We start from the raw sequence: 15,204 nt of genomic DNA, 5'->3' as shown, positions 1-15,204 counted from the left end.
TTGTCTTATGAGGAAAAGCTGGACACATTAGGCATGTACCTGCTGGATTTTAGACTGAGAGACAACTTGACTGAAACATATATGATCCTATGGGGTCTTGCCCGGGTGGATGTTGAGAGGCTGTTTCCTCTTGTGGGAGAATCTAGACCTAGGTGTCACTGTTTAAAAATAAGGGGTCGCCCTTCTAGGGCAGGGGTGAGAAGAATTTTTTCTCTCAGGTTAGTGAGTCATTGGACCCCTCCTCCCTCAAAAAGTTGTGGAAGCAGAGTTTTTGAATATTTTTAAAAGGCAGAGGTAGATAGATTCTTGATAAACAAGGGGGTGAAAGGATCTTGGGGGTAGATGGGAGGTTACAGTCAGATGAGCCATGATCTTACTGAATGGCAGAGCAGAGTCAAAGAACCAAGTGGCCTACTCCTGCTCCTAATTCCTATGATTGTATGACCTTCTGCCTCCTATCGCCCCTCCCAACACTTCTGCCATTGCTTGGCCTGACGTTCCACCCCTGTCTTCTACAGCACGTTTAATAGACTAGAAATGCAGAAAAACAACAATGTCCCGAAGCTCATGTAGATGCCGGAGGATGGAACAGTCTTTGCACGAGGCTAACAGCCAAAGCACAGAGGGATTGGAAAATGAGAGTGAGAGTTGTAAAATTGAAGGACGGATGTATCATATCAGAACACTAAATCGTATCATGAACAGGATCCTTAAGATACAAACTCCCAGCTCTAAATGACCACGGTGAGAGACATTCACATGAATGGTGTAATCCCAGCAATTTCTCAGACATACAATTCAGGTGAACAGGGAGGCTCATAGAGAGAGTGTTTTCCAGTTGGTTAACTCTCAAGAGATGACCATCATTGATGAGGTTGGCATTTATTGTCCATCCCGCGATGCTCCATGAGACGTTGTTGGTGGGTTTACTGCTTGAACTGGTGTTCTGTCATTTTCAGGCTGCTGGTGGAGCGAAGCTAATTGTGCAGCAAGTCTCACCACCTAGTACTGGAGGATTTTTTTTTTTTACATGAAGTAAACATGGCCGGGAACTTTTTTTTTACCCTAAAATGAAAGGTTAAGGAGAAAACAAGCGTTTAATGGAAAGCAGGATCGCATGCAGGTTTAAACTCACCATCATCTGCACTGAATGTAACACGTATCGACTTGGCGAACTCAGCCTTCCCAAACTCTAGATAAAGATTTTCTTTGGATGCATTAGTTGGATGTGAAATATCTTGGATGCACATGTCATAACAGCCGGACTTATTAAAACCTGCCCTGTAATTCCCAGTGCAGTTTGGCCCTTTGCAAATAACTTTCATTCCACTTTTCAGCACAGGCCTCTGATCGTCGGTCACACATTTATTCATCGTTATATTTGCTGTTCCTTCGATAGACACTGAAAGAAATGGAACAAACAGCTTTAGGCAACTTTTCATTTGTTTTAAAACAAATAACGAGGGCAGGAAGAAGCCATTTTGAGGGTGCCCAGGACACCAGGTGGGGGAATTTTCCAGCAGTCACAGCACTTAATTGAAACAGCAGCAACAAAATAAATTCCTGATTCCCCCACCCTTTGATCACTGTTGAAATGTTCCAGCAGTCACAGCACTTACCTGAAACAGCAGCAACAACATTGAGCAGTAGCAGCAGGAGTGATTTCTGTAAGTTGTGTCCCTGCAACAAGAAAACACAGTTACCCCCTTTACAACAGATTCACTTCCTGACCTGGTTGATGATGGGACCGGGCCGGGCTAAGCGCATGCGTGGGTTTGATCCCTGACCCCCGGGCAAAGATTGACAGGAGCCGCGCATGCGCCTTGGAGCTGGAGAAAGGGGCCGGGCCCGGGCCCGGGAGAGAAGCGGGAACCCGGAGTGGAAAAGTGGATGCAACTGAGCCTCAGTGTGAATGGGCCCAGAGCCAGATCCAAACAGCCACCGGCTCACCAGGTAAATCAGCAACTGTGTCTCGCCCATTTTCTCCAGTTGTCTCTTCTGCTGATCCTGTTCCCGCCCCAATCCGGACACTTTAATCCAGGATCAGCAGGAGGAACCGCCCGGTCCCCGCTCCCCGCTCCCCACTCCCGGTCCCCGCGCCCCACCTACTCCCGGTCCCCGCGCCCCACTCCCGGTCCCCGCTCCCACTCCCGGTCCCCGCTCCCCCCCCACCTACTCCCGGTCCCCGCTCCCCACTCCCGGTCCCCACTCCCCACTCCCGGTCCCCGCTCCCCACTCCCGGTCCCCGCTCCCCACTCCCCGCTCCCCACTCCCGGTCCCCGCTCCCCACTCCCCGCGCCCCACTCCCGGTCCCCACTCCCCACTCCCGGTCCCCGCTCCCCACTCCCCGCGCCCCACTCCCGGTCCCCGCTCCCCACTCCCGGTCCCCGCTCCCCACTCCCGGTCCCCGCTCCCGGTCCCCGCTCCCCCCCCACCTACTCCCGGTCCCCGCTCCCCACTCCCGGTCCCCGCTCCCCACTCCCCGCGCCCCACTCCCGGTCCCCACTCCCCACTCCCGGTCCCCGCGCCCCACTCCCCGCGCCCCACTCCCGGTCCCCACTCCCCACTCCCGGTCCCCGCGCCCCACTCCCCGCGCCCCACTCCCGGTCCCCACTCCCCACTCCCGGTCCCCGCGCCCCACTCCCGGTCCCCACTCCCCACTCCCGGTCCCCGCGCCCCACTCCCGGTCCCCACTCCCCACTCCCGGTCCCCGCTCCCCGCGCCCCACTCCCGGTCCCCGCTCCCCACTCCCGGTCCCCACTCCCGGTCCCCGCTCCCCGCGCCCCGCGCCCCACTCCCGGTCCCCACTCCCCACTCCCCGCGCCCCACTCCCGCTCCCCGCGCCCCACTCCCGGTCCCCGCTCCCGGTCCCCGCTCCCCGCGCCCCGCGCCCCGCGCCCCACTCCCGGTCCCCGCTCCCCACTCCCCGCGCCCCACTCCCGGTCCCCGCTCCCCGCGCCCCACTCCCGGTCCCCGCTCCCCACTCCCGGTCCCCACTCCCGGTCCCCGCGCCCCACTCCCGGTCCCCACTCCCCACTCCCGGTCCCCGCGCCCCACTCCCGGTCCCCGCTCCCCGCGCCCCACTCCCGGTCCCCGCTCCCCACTCCCGGTCCCCGCTCCCGGTCCCCACTCCCCACTCCCGGTCCCCGCTCCCCACTCCCCACTCCCGGTCCCCGCTCCCCACTCCCCACTCCCCACTCCCGGTCCCCGCTCCCCACTCCCGGTCCCCGCTCCCGGTCCCCACTCCCCACTCCCGGTCCCCGCTCCCCACTCCCCGCGCCCCACTCCCGGTCCCCGCTCCCCGCGCCCCACTCCCGGTCCCCACTCCCCACTCCCGGTCCCCGCTCCCCACTCCCCGCGCCCCACACCCGGTCCCCGCTCCCCGCGCCCCACTCCCGGTCCCCGCTCCCCGCGCCCCACTCCCCGCTCCCACTCCCGGTCCCCGCTCCCACTCCCGGTCCCCGCTCCCCGCGCCCCCACTCCCCGCTCCCACTCCCGGTCCCCGCTCCCCACTCCCCACTCCCGGTCCCCGCTCCCGGTCCCCGCGCCCCACTCCCGGTCCCCGCTCCCCGCGCCCCACTCCCGGTTCCCACTCCCGCTCCCCGTCCCCACTCCCACTCCCGCTCCCCGCGCCCCACTCCCGCTCCCCGCGCCCCACTCCCGCTCCCCGCGCCCCACTCCCGCTCCCCGCGCCCCACTCCCGCTCCCCGCGCCCCACTCCCGGTCCCCGTCCCCACTCCCGGTCCCCGTCCCCACTCCCGGTCCCCGTCCCCACTCCCGGTCCCCGTCCCCACTCCCACTCCCGCTCCCCGCGCCCCACTCCCGCTCCCCGCGCCCCGCTCCCGGTCCCCGTCCCCGCTCCCCGCTCCCCGCTCCCGGTCCCCGCTCCCCGCTCCCGGTCCCCCCTCCCCACCTACTCCCGGTCCCGCTCCCCACTCCCGCTCCCCGCTCCCGCTCCCCACTCCCGGTCCCCGCTCCCCGCTCCCACTCCCGGTCCCCCTGACTCCCGGACCCACTGTCCCCACTCCCGAGAATAAACCCAGAGTCTGGTTCCTGTATTAAAGGGGTTTATCCAGGAGATGGTGAGGTGAATAAAGGTCAGTGTTGCAGGGAATCCTTTGAGCAACTGTGAAAAAAAGATAAAAGCAAAAAACTGCAGATGCTGGAAATGTGAAACAAAAATAAAAATACCTGGAAAAACTCAGCAGGTCTGACAGCATCTGCGGAGAGGAACACTTTTTTATTTGAAAAATATACTTTATTCATAAAATATAAATATTTATTTATAAATATACTTTATTCATAAAATACCTGGAAGAACATTCCAAAACATTTCAAAATCACCATCACATAAGTACAATCAGATTCATCTTTTACAACCTTGTATCACAAGGTGCATCAATACAATCAATGAATATTACAATCATTTCAATATGGTCAATGCAGCCAATCAGACAATGGTATTGGAGTTATCAACATACATCATGTTGCTCTCTGGGGTGCTTCAATACATTTATAATACAATTAGTATTCACTACATATATTCATTTTGAGCTGTACAGCCCAAGGGGCTCTCAACAGTTCCCAGTCCCTCGGTGCACTGTGGCAGAAAGGTCTTAGACAGCGACCCTTCCCCATTGCGCCTTTGTGGCGGCTGCCCCAAGCTTTAGTGCGTCCCTCAGCACGTAGTCCTGGACTTTGGAATGTGCCAGTCTGCAACACTCATTCGGGGACAATTCTTTGCGCTGGAAGACCAACAAGTATCGGGCAGACCAAAGAGCGTCTTTCACCGAGCTGATGATCCTCCAGCTGCAGTTGATGTTTGCCTCGGTGTGTGTCCCTGGGAACAGCTCGTAGAGCACAGAGTCCTGTGTCACAGAACTGCTCGAGATGAACCTCGACAGAAACCACTGCATCTCTCCAGACCTTCTTTGCAAAGGCACAATCCACAAGGAGGTGAACAACGGTCTCGTCCCCACCACAGCCACCTCGAGGGCAACGTGCAGAGGGGGTGAGACTCCTGGCGTGTTGGAAGGGTCTGACAGGAAGGGCCTTTCTCACTACCAGCCAAGCTACAACTTGCTGCTTGTTGGAAAGAGCTGGGGACAGGGGGACAACAGGAGAGACACATTCACCGGGCCGAATGGAAAAGAGGCGGGGCCTGTGTCCGGCTCTATTCAGACGGGGTGGTGGGCGGGGGGGGGGGGGGGGGGGATCATTCCCGGTCTCTCCTCTCCCTCTCCCCCAGGGGCTGAGGTGAACCGTTTCCCGGGAGCCAACAGTCGGATTGTTGATTTACTCCAATCCCTTCAGGGGAAAAGCAGCTTCTAACCCGGCAGAGGCTGGGACATTATTCTGCCCCCCTCCGGGCCAGAAATCAGAGTTCTAAATTGGGGCAAGGCTGATTTTAATATCAGGTATGATTTGGCCAGAGTGGACTGGGAGCAGCTACTTTTAGGTAAATCTGCATCAGAGCAGTGGGGCTCATTCAAGAAGGAAATAGGGAGAGTACAGGGCCAACAAATTCCAGTAAAGATAAAGGGTGGGACCAACAAATCCAGGGAACCCTGGATGTCGAGGGATATACAGGATTGGATAAAGAGAAAAAGGGAGGCTTATGGCAGATTCCGAGGGCTCAAAACAGCGGAAGCCCGAGAGGAGTATAGAATGTGTAGGGGGGAAACTTAAAAAGAAAATTAGGACAGCAAAAAGGAGGATAGAAAAAACATTAGCAGGTAAAATAAAGGAAAATCCAAAGTTATTTTACAAGTACCATTGAGAGTAAGAGGATAACTAGGGAAAGAGTAGGGCCCATTAAGGACCATAGCGGTAATTTGTGTGTGGAGCCGGAAGACATAGGTAAGGTTCTAAATTAATACTTTGTGTCGGTGTTCACAAGTGAGAGGGACGACGTGGGTATGGAAATCAGGCGGAAGGAGAGTGTTAAAATTAAAGAAATTAGCACAGAAGGGGAGGAGGTTCGAAGTGGTCTGGAAGGCTTAAAAGAAGATAAATCTCCAGGCCCGGATGAAAAGTATCCCAGGCTGTTGAGTGACGCAAGGGAGGAGATAGCAAGGGCGCTGGCAATAATTTTCAGTAACTCTCTGGCCACAGGAGAGGTGCCAGAGGACTGGAGGACAGCCACTGCGGTACCGTTATTCAAGAAGGGATAAACCAGGGAACTACAGGCCAGTCAGTCTAACCTCAGTGGTGGGGAAACTATTGGAAGCAATTCTGAGGGACAGAGTTAATCTACCCTTGGAGAGGCAGGGATTAATCAAGGACAGTCGGCATGGTTTTGTTAAGGGGAGGTCATGTCTGACCAATTTGATTGAATTTTTCGAAGAGGACACCAGGTGTGCAGATGAGGACAATGAATTTGATGTAGTCTACTTGGACTTGAGCAAGGCTTTTGATAAGGTCTCGCATTGCAGACTGATAACGAAGGTAAGAGACCATTGGATCCAAGGGAATTTGGCAAATTGGATCCAGAATTGGCTGAGTGGCAGGAAGCAGAGGGTGATGCTCGAGGGGTGTTTTTGTGACTAGATGCCTGTGTCCAGTGGGGTTCCACAGGAATCGGTGTTGGGTCCCTTGCTGTTTGTGGTATATATAAATAATTTTAGACTTGAACGTAGGAGGGTTGATCAGTAAGTTCGCGGATGACACGAAAATTGATGGGGTGGTAAATAGCGAGGATAGCCTTAGATTACAGGAGGATATAGACGGGCTGGTCAGATGGGCTGATCAGTGGCAAATGGAATTTCATCCGGATAAGCGTGAGGTGATGCACTTGGGCAGGACAAACAAGGCACAGGAATACACGATGAATGGTAGGACCCTCGGAAGTACCAATGATCAGAGGGACCTTGGTGTGCATGTCCACCGGTCCCTTAAGGTAGCGGGACAGGTAGATAAGGTCGTTAAGGCAGCATATGGGATACTTGCCTTTATTATCCGAGGCATAGAATATAAGAGCAGGGAGGTTATGCTGGAACTGTATAAAACGTTGGTTAGGCCACAGCTAGAGTATTGCGTGCAGTTCTGGAATCCACATTATAGGAAGGATGTGATTGCACGAGAGAGAGTGCAGAGGAGATTTACCAGGATGTTGCCTGGGCTGGAGAGTTTCAGTTATGAGGAGAGATTGGATAGAATGGGATTATTTTCCCTGGAGCAGAGGAGATTGAGGGGGGACATGATTGAGGTGTATAAAATTATAAGGGGAATATATAGGGTGGACAGGAAGGAACTTTTCCCCTTGGTGGAGGGATCAATAAACAGGGGGCATAAATTTAAGGTAAGGGGCAGGAGGTTTAGTGGGGTTGTGAGGAAGAATTTTTTCACCCAGAGGGTGGTGGGAATCTGGAACTCACTGCCTGAAAGGGTGGCAGAGGCAGAAACCCTCAGAACATTTAAGAAGTATTTGGATGCCACGGCATACAAGGCTATGGGCCTAGTGCTAGATAATGGGATTAGAATAATTAGATACTTGTTTGACCGGAGCAGACTAGATGGGCCGACGGGTCTTTTCCTGTGGCGTAGACCTCTATGGCTATGAATAAGGTCAGTATTGCAGGGCACCCTTTGAGCAACTGTGAAAAAAACACACTTTTATATACTGCCTTCAACACCTCAAGGCAATTTATACCCAAGTCTAGTCACTGCTGTAAAGAAGGAAATAAACACAACAAATGTAGGCAAAGCGACCTCCCAAAACTGGCAGCATCAGAAACAAACCCAGCTCTGTTTTCCATGATGCTGGTTACCTAATAAATGTTGGATCAGAACTCAAGGGAGAAACTCCCTGTTCCTCTTCCAAACAGTGGCTGTGGGAGTTTTTCATCCATCTGAGATGGGAGACAGAGCTTTGGTTCAACATCCTATCCAAAAGACAGCACGTCCCTGTCCATGAACAGTGAGGTTCAAAACCCACACCACAGACCTGAGCTCAAAAAAATGCTGACATTCCCACTGCGGCACTGAGGGAGTGCTGCACTATTGGAAGTTCTGTCTTTTAGTCGAGACATTAAGCTGAGGGTCCCTTTTGCCCTCTCCCATGGATGAAAATGACCCTATAGCCAGTACTGGAAATGGAATAGGTGACTTCCTCCTGGTTTATTTGGCCATCAACCAACATCCCTAGCAGAGCTGTAGATTACCAGGAAAGATGCAATATAAACACAGATCTGTCTTTAATGTTGGAATCATCTTGAAGTGATGGGAGAAAACTGAAATTGGAACTTACCTGTCTGAGATACGTTCAACTGCTGGTTGGGGGTCTCTCCTCGTGTCGCTATGATTCAGAACATGTTTCACTGTCTGTGTGGCCTCATGACACAAGACTTAATGGCATCCATACTTCAAGATAAACTGGAACATCCTCATTGTTGTGATTGAGTTTACTTCAGTAGCAAAAACACATTCATGACTCCATTTAGTTGCTGTTGGTCTTGGTTCAGTGTCTGAGACGCACTGAACATCCTCATGACTGTGGCTTTTTCACCAGACACTTTTTTCCCTCTTTATTACAATCCCTTGCCGCTTCCCATCCCTTGTTCCCTCTACCCCGGTGAGCGTAGGTGAGAATTCCAGTCTCTGATACTGGGTTAAATCCAGCTGGGAACTGGTGTCTGATTGAAGTGGAAATCAACCCATCACCCATTGTATCTCCCAGACACTCCTGGTAGCAAATTGTTAGTCAGGATAAGGACTTGTCCATATAAAAAATATTCCTTATGAAGCACAATCTACTGGACGTAAAAGGAATCTTTACAATGAAATATTAATTCTTGAGATGGGAGCGTCTTTGGCGAAGGCCGACGTTTATTGTCCATCCCGAGACGCCCCTTGAGAAGGTGGTGATGGGCCGCCTTCTTCACCCGTTTCAGCCCCGTGTGGTGAAGGGGCTTCCACGGAGCCGTTAGGGAGGCAGTCCCAGGATTTTGACCCAGTGACGATGAAGGAACGGCCGGTATATCTCCAAGTCGAGGCGGTGTGTGTGTGACTGGGAGGGGAGCTTGGAGGTGATGCTGTTCCCAGGCTCCTGCTGCCCTTGTCCTTCTCGGGGAGGCTGGAGGTTGTGGCTTTGGGAGGTTTTATTGAAGAAAGTGGGACTGGGAACAGAAGAGAAAGAAAACTTGTTATAATAAAAGCAAAAATACTGCAGATGCTGCAAGTTTAAACTGAAAACGGAACAGCTCTGAAAGCATCAACATTAAACTGGAATCATTAACTGTTTCCCTCCTGACCTGCTGAGTGTTTCCAGAATTTTCCAATTAACAGAGTCAACCAGATGACGTCATCCACCCACTCACAGGAGCGAACCAGAGACAAAGCTGCCGGATCGTCCTGTCAATCAGCGCTCACCCCGCCCAACATAAATCAGGATCCAGTCAGCTGCTACGTCGCCCTGTCAATCAGCGTTCACCCCGCCCAACACAAAAAAGCATTCAATCTACCGCAAGGAAGCCCTGTCAATCAACGTTCACCCCGCCCAACACAAATCAGGATCCAATCCGCTGCGATGTCGCCCTTGTCAGTCAGCGTTCAACCCGCCCAGCAGAAACCAGGATCCAATCAGCTGCCGGGACGCACTGTCAATCAGAGTTCACCCCGCCCAACACAAACCAGATCCAATCAACTGCCGGGATGCCCTGTCAATCAGAATCTTCACGTTTGCTGCGGCCATTTTCTCTCGATGTCGTTTTTGGCTGATCCTGTTCCCGCTCCAAACCTGACAGTTTAATCCGGTATCAGCAGGAGGAACCGCCCGGTCCCCGCTCCCACTCCCGGTCCCCGCTCCCACTCCCGGTCCCGGCTCCCACTCCCGGTCCCCGCTCCCACTCCCAGGCCCCGCTCCCACTCCCGGTCCCCGCTCCGGTTTTCACTGAGGGACCCGCAGCTCCTTTTCCATCCATTTCCCCCCCCCACCGGATAAAGAGTTAAATCCGGGTGAAGATAAAGGAAAGTTTACCCCCCCCGGATCCCCCTCCCTCCCCTCGGGTGTGAGACACTGACAGGACCTGCAGCTCCTTTCCATCCATTCCCCGAGAGAGGGATCCGCTCAGAGCCGGGGACAGGGGGACAACAGGAGAGACACATCCACCGGGCCGAATGGGAAAGAGGCGGGGCCTGTGTCCGGCTCCATTCAGACAGGGGGGGAGGGATCATTCCCAGACTCTCCTCCCTCTCCCCCCGGGGCTGAAGTGAACAGTTCCCCGGGAGCCGGCACCGGAATTGTACATTCAATCCATTCCGCACAGGATAAAAGCAGCTTTTACCCCGGCTTTTCCTGACAAAGGATGGGTCATTATTCCTAACTCCCCCCCCCCTAACTCACTGTGACAATGGGACAGTCCAGGCTGCTGCTGACGTCAGATGGTGGTTTCAGCTCCAGTGGGCGGGAACCTCCCTCGGGGTATTTCTTGGAACAAACAACAGCAAATGAATTAACCAATCACAGCAAAAGAGGCGGTTCAGTCGTCATTCCATTCTGATTGGGGATTGGACACTGGGTTTATACATCGGCCAATAGCAAGTGTATAACAGACAAAGACTCAGTGACTTTTCCAATTGAGACAACGTAAAACTACAGAGCGTTCAGTCCCTCCCTTTAACCACTTAACTCGTTTGTTTCATTCTCTCTTTCTGGGCGCAGCCGCTCCACTGAATAAACCAGGAAAAACACCCGCTGCAGTGAGAAAACCGCAGCAAAGACTGAAATATCCGAGCAGCCAGAGATATGTGGCTTTCAGCTAAATTATATACCAAATAAACAATCCCACAGTGACTCGGGACTGAAAACCCCCTCCTGTAGCAACCAAGAGCGGGTGGATAAATCACAGATAAAAACAGAGAGTTCAGTCAGATAGACCCAAACTCTGGTTCCTGTATTAAAGGGGTTCAGTCAGATATACCCAGAGTCTGGTTCCTGTATTAAAGGGGTTCAGACAGATAAACCCAGAGTCTGGTACCTGTATTAAAGGGGTTCAGTCAGATATACCCAGAGTCTGGTTCCTGTATTAAAGGGGTTCAGTCAGATAAACTCAGAGTCTGGTTCCTGTATTAAAGGGGTTCAGACAGATAAACCCAGAGTCTGGTTCCTGTATTAAAGGGGTTCAGTCAGATAAACACAGACTCTGGTTCCTGTATTAAAGGGGTTCAGTCAGATATACCCAGAGTCTGGTTCCTGTATTAAAGGGGTTCAGTCAGATATACCCAGAGCCTGGTTCCTGTATTAAAGGGGTTCAGTCAGATAAACCCAGACTCTGGTTCCTGTATTAAAGGGGTTCAGTCAGATATACCCAGAGTCTGGTTCCTGTATTAAAGGGGTTCAGACAGATAAACCCAGAGTCTGGTACCTGTATTAAAGGGGTTCAGTCAGATAAACCCAGAGTCTGGTTCCTGTATTAAAGGGGTTCAGTCAGATAAACCCAGAGACTGGTTCCTGTATTAAAGGGGTTCAGTCAGATAAACCCAGAGTCTTATACCTGTACTAAAGAGGTTCAGTGAGATAAACCCATAGTCTGATTCCTGTATCAAAGGGGTTCAGTCAGATAAAACCACATTCTGGTTCCTGTATTAAAGGGGTTCAGTCAGATATACCAAGAGCCTGGTTCCTGTATTAAAGGGGTTCAGACAGATAAACCCAGAGCCTGGTTGCATTATTAAAGGGTTTCAGTCAGATATACCCAGAGCCTGGTTCCTGTATTAAAGGGTTTCAGACATATAAACCAAGAATCTGGGTCCTGTATTAAAGGGGTTCAGTCAGATAAACCCAGAGTCCGGTTCCTGTATTAAAGGCGTTCAGTCAGATAAACCCAGAGTCCGGTTCCTGTATTAAAGAGGTTCAGTCAGATAAAAACAGAATCTTGTTCCTGTATTAAAGGGGTTCTGACAGATAAACCCAGAGTCTTGTTCCTGTATTAACGGGGTTCAGTCAGATAAACCCAGTGTCTGGTTCCTGTATTCAAAGGGTTCAGTCAGATAAACACAGAGACAGATTCCTGTATTAATGGGGTTCAGTCAGATAAACCCAGTGCCTGGTTCCTGTCTTAAAGGGGTTCAGTGAGAATAAACCCAGAGTCTGGTTCCTGTCTTAAAGGGGTTCAGTCAGATTAACCCAGAGTCTGGTACCTGTACTAAAGTCTTTCAGTCAGATAAACCCCGAGACTGGTTCCTGTATTAAGGGGTTCAGTCAGATAGTCCCAGATTCTGGTTCCTGTGTTAAAGGGGTTCAGTCAGAGAAACCCAGAGTCTTGTTCCTGTATTAAAGGGGTTCAGTGAGAATAAACTCAGAGTCTGGTTATTGTGCTAAAGGGGTTTAGTCAGATAAACCCCGAGTCTGGTACTTGTATTAAAGGGGTTCAGTCAGATACACCCTGAGTCTGGTTCCTGTATTAGAGGGGTTCAATCAGATAAACCCAGAGTCTGGGTCCTGTCTTAAAGGGGTTCAGTAAAAATAAACCAATAGTCTGGTTCCTGTATTAAAGGGGTTCAGTGAGAATAAACCGAGAGTCTGGTTCCTGTATTAAAGGGGTTCAGTCAAATATACCCAGGGCCTGGTTCCTGTACTTAAGGGGTTCAGACAGATAAACCCAGAGTCTGGTTCCTGTATTAAAGGGGTTCAGTCAGATAAACCAAGAGTATGATTCCTGTATTAAAGGGGTTCAGTCAGATAAACCAAGAGTATGATTCCTGTATTAAAGGGGTTCAGTCTGATCAACCCAGAGTCTGGTTCCTGTATTAAAGGGGTTCAGTCAGATAAACCCACAATCTGGTTCCTGTATTAAAGGGTTTCAGTCAGATAAACCCAGAGTTTGGATCATGTATTAAAAGGGTTCAGACAGATAATCCCAGAGTCTAATTCCTGTATTAAAGGGGTTCAGTCAGATAAACTCACAGTCTGGTTCCTGTATTAAAGGGGTTCAATCAGATAAACCCAGAGTCTGGTTCCTGTATTAAAGGGGTTCAATCAGGTAAACCCAGAGTCTGGGTCCTGTATTAAAGGGGTTCAGACAGATAAACCCAGAGTCTGGTTCCAGTATTAATGGGGGTCAATCATATCTACCCAGATACTGTTTCCTGTATTAAAGGGGTTCAGACAGATAAACCCAGAGTCTGGTTCCTGTATTAAAGGGGTTCAGACAGATAAACCCAGAGTCTGGTTCCAGTATTAATGGGGGTCAATCATATCTACCCAGATACTGTTTCCTGTATTAAAGGGGTTCAGACAGATAAACCCACAGTCTGGTTCCTGTATTAAAGGGGTTCAATCAGATAAACCCAGAGTCTGGTTCCTGTATTAAAGGGGTTCAGTGAGGTTATCCCAGAGTCTGGGTCCTATATTAAAGGGGTTCAGTCAGATAAACCCAGAGTCTGGTTCCTCTATTAAAGGGGATCATTTAGATAAACCCAGAGACTGGTTCCTGTATTAAAGGGGTTCAGTCAGATAAACCCAGAGTCTCGTTCCTGTATTAAAGGGGTTCCGACAGATATACCCAGAGTCTGGTTGCTGTATTAAAGGGTTCAGTCAGATAAACCCAGCGTCTGGTTCCTGTATTAAAGGCGTTCAGTCAGATAAACCCAGAGTCTGAGTGCTGTATTAAAGGGGTTCAGTCTGATAAACCCAGAGTCATGGTTCCTGTATTAAAGGGGTTCAGTCAGATAGTCCCAGAGTCTGGTTCCTGTATTAAGGGGGTTCAGCCAGATAAACCCAGAGTCCTGTTCCAGTATTAAAGGGGTTCAGTGAGAAAAAACTGAGTCTGGTTCCTGTATTAAATGGGTTTAGTCAGATAAACCCAGAGTCTGGTTCCTGTATTAAAGGGGTCCAGTCAGATAATCCCAGAGTCTAATTCCTTTATTAAAGGGGTTCAGTCAGATAAACCCAGAGTCTGATTCCTTAACTAAAGGGGTTCAGTCAGATAAACCCAGCGTCTGGTTCCTGTATTAAAGGCGTTCAGTCAGATAAACCCAGAGTCTGAGTGCTGTATTAAAGGGGTTCAGTCTGATAAACCCAGAGTCATGGTTCCTGTATTAAAGGGGTTCAGTCAGATAGTCCCAGAGTCTGGTTCCTGTATTAAGGGGGTTCAGCCAGATAAACCCAGAGTCCTGATCCAGTATTAAAGGGGTTCAGTGAGAAAAAACTGAGTCTGGTTCCTGTATTAAATGGGTTTAGTCAGATAAACCCAGAGTCTGGTTCCTGTATTAAAGGGGTCCAGTCAGATAATCCCAGAGTCTAATTCCTTTATTAAAGGGGTTCAGTCAGATAAACCCAGAGTCTGATTCCTTTACTAAAGGGGTTCAGTCAGATAAACCCATAGTCTGATTCCTGTATTAAAGGGGATCAGTCAGATCAAACCAGAGTCTGGTTCCTGTATTAAAGGTGTAGAGTCAGATAAACCCACAGTCTGGTTCCTGTATTAAAGAGGTTCAGTCAGATAAACTCAGATTCTGGTTCCTGTATTAAAGGGGTTCAATCAGATATACCTAGAGTCTGGTTCCTGTATTAAAGGGGTTCAGGCAGATAAACACAGAGTCTGGTTCCTGTATTAAAAGGGTTCAGGCAGATAAACCCAGAGTCTTGTTCCTTTCTTAAAGGGGTTCAGTGAGAATAAACCCAGAGTCTTGTTACTGTATTAAAGGGGTTCAGTGAAAATAAACCGAGAGTCTGGTTCCTGTATTAAAGGGGTCCATCCAGATAAACCCAGAGCCTGGTTCCGGTATTAAAGGGGTTCAGCCAGATAAACCCAGAGTCTGGTTCCAGTATTAAAGGGGTTCAGTCATATATACCCAGATTCTGGTTCCTGTATTAGAGTGGTTCAATCAGATAAACCCAGAGTCTGGGTCCTGTATTAAAGGGGTTCAGTCAGATAAACTCTCAGTCTGGTTCCTGTATTAAAGGGGTTCAGTCAGAAAATCCCAGAGTCTAATTCCTTTATTGAATGTGTTCAGTCAGATAAACCCAGAGTCTGATTCCTGTATTAAAGGGGTTCAGTCAGATAAACCCACATTCTAGTTCCTTTATTAAAGGTGTTCAGTCAGATATACCAAGAGCCTGGTTCCTGTATTAAAGGGGTTCAGACAGATAAACCCAGAGCCTGGTTCCAGTATTAAAGGGGTTCAGTCAGATATACCCAGAGACTGGTTCCTGTATTAAAGTGGTTCAGACAGATAAAGCCAGAGTCTGGTTCCTGTATTAAA

General features: G+C 50.7%; 1 protein-coding gene across 1 annotated transcript in view; it reads right to left on the bottom strand.

Moving 5' to 3' along the window:
• The window catches only part of LOC144673801 (uncharacterized), a 57,677-nt gene extending 47,580 nt beyond the window's left edge, over positions 1–10,097 (bottom strand). The window contains exons 1-3 of the mRNA XM_078535459.1: positions 10,026–10,097; positions 1,639–1,680; positions 1,136–1,402 (exon numbers count right to left, since the gene is read on the bottom strand). Of these exons, the coding sequence (XP_078391585.1) occupies positions 1,136–1,373 (238 nt within the window). The 5' untranslated portion in view covers positions 1,374–1,402; positions 1,639–1,680; positions 10,026–10,097. The remainder of the gene's footprint in view (positions 1–1,135; positions 1,403–1,638; positions 1,681–10,025) is intronic.
• Positions 10,098–15,204: the final 5,107 nt, after the last annotated feature.

The sequence above is a fragment of the Cetorhinus maximus genome, unplaced genomic scaffold (genome assembly GCF_964194155.1).
Source record: "Cetorhinus maximus unplaced genomic scaffold, sCetMax3.hap1.1 HAP1_SCAFFOLD_477, whole genome shotgun sequence".
Classification (NCBI taxonomy): Eukaryota; Metazoa; Chordata; class Chondrichthyes; order Lamniformes; family Cetorhinidae; genus Cetorhinus; species Cetorhinus maximus.
Note: the sequence above shows the minus strand (reverse complement) of the source record. Positions and strands in the feature narration are given on the sequence as shown.